Source organism: Tigriopus californicus, chromosome 4 (genome assembly GCF_007210705.1).
Source record: "Tigriopus californicus strain San Diego chromosome 4, Tcal_SD_v2.1, whole genome shotgun sequence".
Taxonomy (NCBI): Eukaryota; Metazoa; Arthropoda; class Copepoda; order Harpacticoida; family Harpacticidae; genus Tigriopus; species Tigriopus californicus.
Window position 1 is genome coordinate 2209553 of NC_081443.1, and position 6160 is coordinate 2215712.

At 41.4% G+C, this 6160-nt stretch overlaps 2 protein-coding genes across 2 annotated transcripts in view; both read right to left on the bottom strand.

Annotated features, from left to right (window-relative positions):
- Positions 1-4806, bottom strand: part of LOC131878776 (evolutionarily conserved signaling intermediate in Toll pathway, mitochondrial-like) — a 6198-nt gene extending 1392 nt beyond the window's left edge. Inside the window, exons 1-6 of the mRNA XM_059224895.1 lie at positions 4236-4806; positions 2933-3095; positions 2685-2878; positions 2533-2611; positions 773-1224; positions 437-691 (exon numbers count right to left, since the gene is read on the bottom strand). Coding sequence (XP_059080878.1) covers positions 437-691; positions 773-1224; positions 2533-2611; positions 2685-2878; positions 2933-3078 — 1126 coding nt within the window. The 5' untranslated portion in view covers positions 3079-3095; positions 4236-4806. The remainder of the gene's footprint in view (positions 1-436; positions 692-772; positions 1225-2532; positions 2612-2684; positions 2879-2932; positions 3096-4235) is intronic.
- LOC131878777 (S-adenosylmethionine sensor upstream of mTORC1-like) lies at positions 3096-4242 on the bottom strand. Its single transcript, XM_059224896.1, has one exon. It carries the CDS (start codon positions 4201-4203, stop codon positions 3175-3177), a length of 1029 nt encoding a protein of 342 aa, XP_059080879.1. The 5' UTR covers positions 4204-4242; the 3' UTR covers positions 3096-3174.
- Positions 4807-6160: the final 1354 nt, after the last annotated feature.

Below are 6160 nucleotides of genomic sequence, written 5' to 3' on the forward strand. Positions count from 1 at the left end.
GGCAATACCTTTCCGACAAATTTGCCTTTTATCATTTTCAAGGTATTTGTGACGGACCTCCATCGGCGGGTTTTAAAATGAGCATAGGTCATGTTCCACTCATACTCAGCCGTGAATCAAAAGTCACGTAAGAACTCGATCAATTTTTTGGCATGCTTTGAAACGTAATGCTTGACTGACTTTTTTGCTTTCACGATTTTTCTATGCCCTAATTGAAATTTGGACTGGTTAACTTGGCAACTAAGAACAATATCCTCGTTGTAATTCGTTATGCGATTATCCGTACTTCGAAAGTTTTCTGCAATCAAACTTTCCAATGCGGATTGCACTTAGTTTAAGAGGGTTGAAGATCGAAAATGAACTTTAGCCCTACGATCCTAACTTTAAGAAACACTAGTCTTAAGTAACCTTGAAGTCTGTAGACATTGCCTCCTACCTGAGACGATCCAGGTTTTATCGATGGATTCTTCCAATCCCTCGGCTTGGTAAACCTTGACCTCTGTATGAATATCTGGCGTGGTGATCTGTTTGATGGCTAGCTTGGCCAACTCCAATGAATCCTTGGGCAAATCGAATGGAAGTGGATATGGAGACAAATTCTTCAACTTGGGCATCCAAAACATCATACGGCACGCCAGACGATATGGCTTGGATTTTTGACCAAATATGTTCAAAATGAGGTGACAGAACTCTACAAAATTTCAAAATCACAGAAAATGAAAAAGAATCAATCTTGAATTATGTACTCTACCCATGCAGCCTTAAGACTCACCGTAATCGGGCTGCACCTGATTCCGTCCCATTTGAATCAGCACATCCAACCCACAGTCTTGTTGCTTCGGATAATGAGAGTATTCAGCTTGAATCTTATTCCTAGCGATGTATTTGCCTTTTGGCATTACGTCCAAAAGAGCTCGGTAAGTCTCAAGATCGCGATGGACTCCATATGCCTTCATTTGGGTGAGAGCAGCCTTGATAAATTCCATGCTTCCACGTCTTTTGGTACTGCCCATTTTGTAAAGATCGAGGGCATTTTTGAAGTTCTCTTTGTTTTTGTTCTCTACTTGAGCGAAAAAGTCTTTGGTGGACATTTCAGTCTGATGATCCTTGATCAAGCCTCTTTCCACATTTTTGTCATCGTAGTACAAGGTCCAACTCGTGGATAAATGTCTCCGGGTTGTCTGGACCAGAGTTCGGATCAATTGCCGCTGAGGCATTATCAACCTATTGACAATGAAATTGGCCGTGATTGTCTTAGATATCTTTTTCAAACATAACTGTGACGTGTCAACACCCTGTGATTACTACTTACAACTTAACAACTATTGCTGTCTTTTTCAATCTTAATTGGCCGCATTTATTACGATTTTTTTTTTACTTGACGCAGAAAAGAAAATGTGCAAATTTTGTTTGGTTGATTCAAACTTTCTCTAAAGAAAATTCAAGGAACGTACCAGTAATCACCAGAGCAAACTGAATACAAGGTATTATTTGTCTTTACCCTAATTTAATATTTGAAGCATCAATGAATTAAAGTTGGAATTAAAAAAAAATGAAGGATGAGAGCAGCCCTTAAATTTATGATCGATCTGAAAATTGCATTTGAACGTTTGACCAATTTTAAGTCCTTTCAATATTCAATAATCATACTAAAAACGTGCGTCATAAGTTTGCATTTTTGTTGGAAATACTTACATTAGCTTTTTGGATTCTGATTATCCTTCAATGCATCTATAACAACAAAGGGACCATACGTATTGGTTCTCACTTGATAAAATTACATTGCAAACTTTGCATCTGTCTTACACTGGATGAGAATGTACTTCTTTTAAATCTCCAGGCCATTTTTCCACTCAAATATGATTTCAGTTAACGAACTATAAATCCCATTTACGCAGTCCTCAATATGACGATAGGGGACACAAAAATTCTCCTCAACAGATAGGAGAATTTAGTATTTTAACAAGAAGATGCTTTCCTTTAACAGCCAAGGGTTCACACAAAATAAAATTTTAGTTTCAGATTTTGATTGCTGCCCCTTTCACCTTGGGTTTTTGCAATCTATGTCCCACCAAAAATATCAAGGAAACCCTTAAAAATGATGGATTTAGAAGGACTTACATCAAGTGGGTACATTCTCATACTTTGTCTTCATTCTCTTTCGCTCTTTTTGTTTATGGTACTCTGATAATGCAAGTACTGATCATTAAATGGCTTCTAAAAGGCAATATAAAGTTAATACTTTTACTGGAAAAAAAACAAAAAAAAAACATTTGATGTAAAAGGCACTAGAACTGAAAGGAACTGATAATCACTTATGAGGCGTTTGTTCCTTCTCATATTTGCTAGCTTTTTTGTAACATAACAAGGTGTCTATCTTGAAAGTTAGTGCATAAAGAATACGGCATGTACTTAGAAAAAGACAAAGAAGTGGCAAGCAAACTTCTTACTTGAAAGTTGGAAGACTCATATTGAGAGCCTTAGAATTGGGCGTTTTTCGTTTCTTTGTACCAAAAGTACACAATAACTTGCCTCCCACAGGACAATTCGACGACTTCTTCGTGCCTGGCGTAAATCAGACCTGCCAATCCGTAAGCAAGGGTGGGAATTCCTGTATGGGCAGACAATACTTTCGACTCAATAAAGACAATCTTAGGTATAGATCCTTTCATTCCTTGACTTGCCAAGGTTCAAAACCTTCAATGTTCGGTAGAAATAATCCTCGGCTGTCAAATCTTGAATGGGTCTGAGGGAACAATGGAATTTAATAAAAGGAAAAGCTCCCGTTCTGAGCACGTGGTAATTCCGACCGTCCACTTGAAAATTAAAATGAGATTGGCCCCACAAGTCGTTCTTCACCAGGCAATATGGAACGTACCTTTGGAATGAACAGCATTACTCAGATGTCTTAGTCGAGTCATTTGCGTCTTACCAAGCCGTCCAATGAGGAAAGTTTCTCGATCGCAATTGTTGGGCAAGCACTGCCGAAGATTTGGGTAGTTGAGAATTCGTGAATTGGCTTCTTCTCAAGACTTGCGTCCACAATCCTTCTTTTAAGATCCACCACCGCTTACTCATGAAGCCATTTGGGTCCGCTGAAAATCAGTAGGAATGAGTCAATGAATTCTCAATAGTATTCGTACTAGCTTTTTCGTATTGGGAGTGTATTTAAAATCACACGTCATCCGGCAAATGGCTGAACAACGCGGCCAATTCGTCTTCGTTCCGAGTTTCAACCTGAACTTCATTGTCTTCATTTTGCATGGACAATATCGTTCGATCTTGAGGAATAACCATAAGATCCAACTTGGGATGGATCGCCTCCAAGTCCAGAGCCAGCTTTTGGGCTTCTCTTCGGGCCTCATCTTGGCAGAGGGATTGAAAGTCGGGCGATCCCAACTTGAGGAAGGTTAATCCCGTTAAATGCGGGAGTTTTTCATAAGTCACTCGTGTGAATCCGAGACCGCACAAAGCGATCCGCCAAGATCGGATGAGCGAAAAATTCTTGGCTTGATGGGACGAATCCGGGGTCACAATGACCAAGATTCCCCCCGGCCGTAACACATCGTAAGCCCTTTGACACGCCTCGTAACGAAGCAGAGGCGTGGGTAGGTATTCGAGGAGTAAACTAAAAACCACCACCTCAAAGTAGTCCAAAGGTAAGGCCGTCACTTGGGCCTTATCTAACTGAAGACCTTCCCCTTTAAGGGACGGGACCAAGTCAACCGCCAGGAAATCACAAGTGTATACACCCGTTTGAGGGGTGGGAGCCAAGTCAATGGCGCAAATGGACCAATCCGGGGCTAACAGCGATAATGGGTTGTAACATGAACCCACATCCAGCACCTGGGGCCCTTTCAAGGGGCCTAGCACCGGATCGGGGGGATCAGAAGCGGTCGAAGGGACTTTTTTCCGGATTCTTTGCCAGACTTTTTGTTCCAGACCGCCTTGAAAATATTGCTGAACTTGGGCATGAATCCAGGTGTTGCGTGAGACTTGGGCGTCCTCTTGGGGCCAGTACTCAGTGGCTAATGTGTACATATCGGAGGCGTAATGGGATAGGAGTGACTGGTCACGCGTATGGCACGCCCAGATTTCTCGGGCTTGCTCCTGATTCGAACCGTGACAATCTTGCCGCAGTTTGGCATGCACGCTCTTTATCCGGGAGGCAATGCTCTGCGGGGATGCGACTTGGGAATGCATCCTCACAGCTCACAGGGCCCTCTATTTCTTACATGGACAACAGCACCTTGCTCAGGATTGGCTGTATGACGGTTAATTGACTGGGTTTCCAGAGGCTCCGATCATGATCGACGTGAAGAGAGTTGATTTTGGGACAGATACAATCAGCCCAAAACTCTTGGTTAGGAGAAATGAGCGTTGATTTGTTTTGAGAGGTTGAGTGTGTTCAATGTTGGTGTTATGTTGGTCTATAGGGACTGTTAAGTCGGAATAGATCATTTTTCACTTACGAAACCTGTCAAGTTTCGTTTTGTTTTGGGAGGGCGACGAAACATAAACAAAACAAACATTGCTCACATGGGATGGAAAACAAAACCATATTTATCTTCAAAATGAATCCTTTCAAGAGAAGAATGAAACCCCGGTGAAAACTAAGGATCGTGAAGACTGTTTCTCAGTTCAAAATGTAAACAATCACAGGCAGTGCATTGGGAGGGCGCGAAGAAAGCATCAAGAAACAACAACCGAAAAGCTTCTCTTTGAAAGAAAGGATTCCATCTCGTCTTTTCCATTGAAAATTGAAATTAGACAAGAGAATGGTTGGAGGGCATTTTTGTTGTGTCGTCGTATGTCAAAATTTTATGAAAAAATATTCAGCTCAAGGAATCAAGTTTCATTGATTTCCTGCAAATAAAGCCAGAAGACAGCTTTGGATTCAGGCCGTGAAACGTGAGCAAGATGACCGTTGTTCCAGTAAATGGTCACCGGGACCAGGTAAGAGAAAAGGAATAGTTTAGGAGTCTAAACGTCTATTCGTTTCTATAGATGCTAGGATTTGCTCAGTGCATTTCGTCCAAAATGAAAAAAGTGACGATCCGGACAGCAACCAATCGAGCTTGAGATGCTGATATTCGAAACTTCAGTTGCAAGAACCGTTCCGGATTGTGTGGTTGACCAAGAGTATCACGACAAATGTTGCAGGCCTTCACAGGATCGCAAGCGACATGAGTATTGCAAAAGGCTAGCTCTTGGTCATTGTCCAAGTCCATGGATCTGTCCAAGTGAGTCTCTGGAACAATCAACGGGTTTTCAAACAGGGTCGCAATTCGCTGATGTAATTCAAGTTTAGCCTGAGTCGGAACAACAAGCTTTTTAATTGTAAGGCTCTTGAAAACGGACGACTTTTCTAATCCGAATTTACGGAGCTGTTCGGCGATAATTTTCATTTTGTCAAGATTCTGCGACTCTTTCAAGAAAGCCATTTTTTGTTCTTCTGGACGTCCCAAGAGCTGCTGGATCGATTCTCCCTTGGGATATTTTGCTTGAAGAAGATCTGAAGGACGCTTCCAAACTTGGCTTTGATTAGTTTTTCCTTCTGGACGTTCATGATGGACAAAAAAATATAAGGCTGCACTGTCCACAAATACCGGCCACACATCAACATCTTGCGTCGACAACTTTTCGGTCGGAATCAAGGTCAAAGGTGAAGGTGTAAAGAGCTCCTCGAATGTTCATTGTGCAAAGAATCTTGGCTGAGATAGTGGAAAGTCGCCTTGGTCTTTGAACTTCTTGCACATTAAGTAAGTTTTGAAAAATACTTTCACCATGAAACAAACAAGAGTAAAAATGAGTCTGTTTTGGTTTTCTAAACTCCTCTCCCTCCTCTCAAATGGACTTTTGGAGTCCGATTTGGGTGCTTTAGTTGCGTGGTTATGAAAATGAGGCACTGCGTTAGATGGAAGCTTTGACGCAATCTTTACATCAAATACAAGCCAATAAGCCTTCTTTTTAGTCATCTACGACGCCGGTAAGATGTGCACAGCTGAAAACGTAATCCTCAATTGAAAACAAAGCTACAAATTCTAGCTTTATATTGTACTCTCTTTAACCTCCCTGACATTTTTACATAACAAGACCAAGCCAATCCAGCCACAGTGAAAAAGGAACAAAGTGGTCAATGATTTTTTCTACGATTATG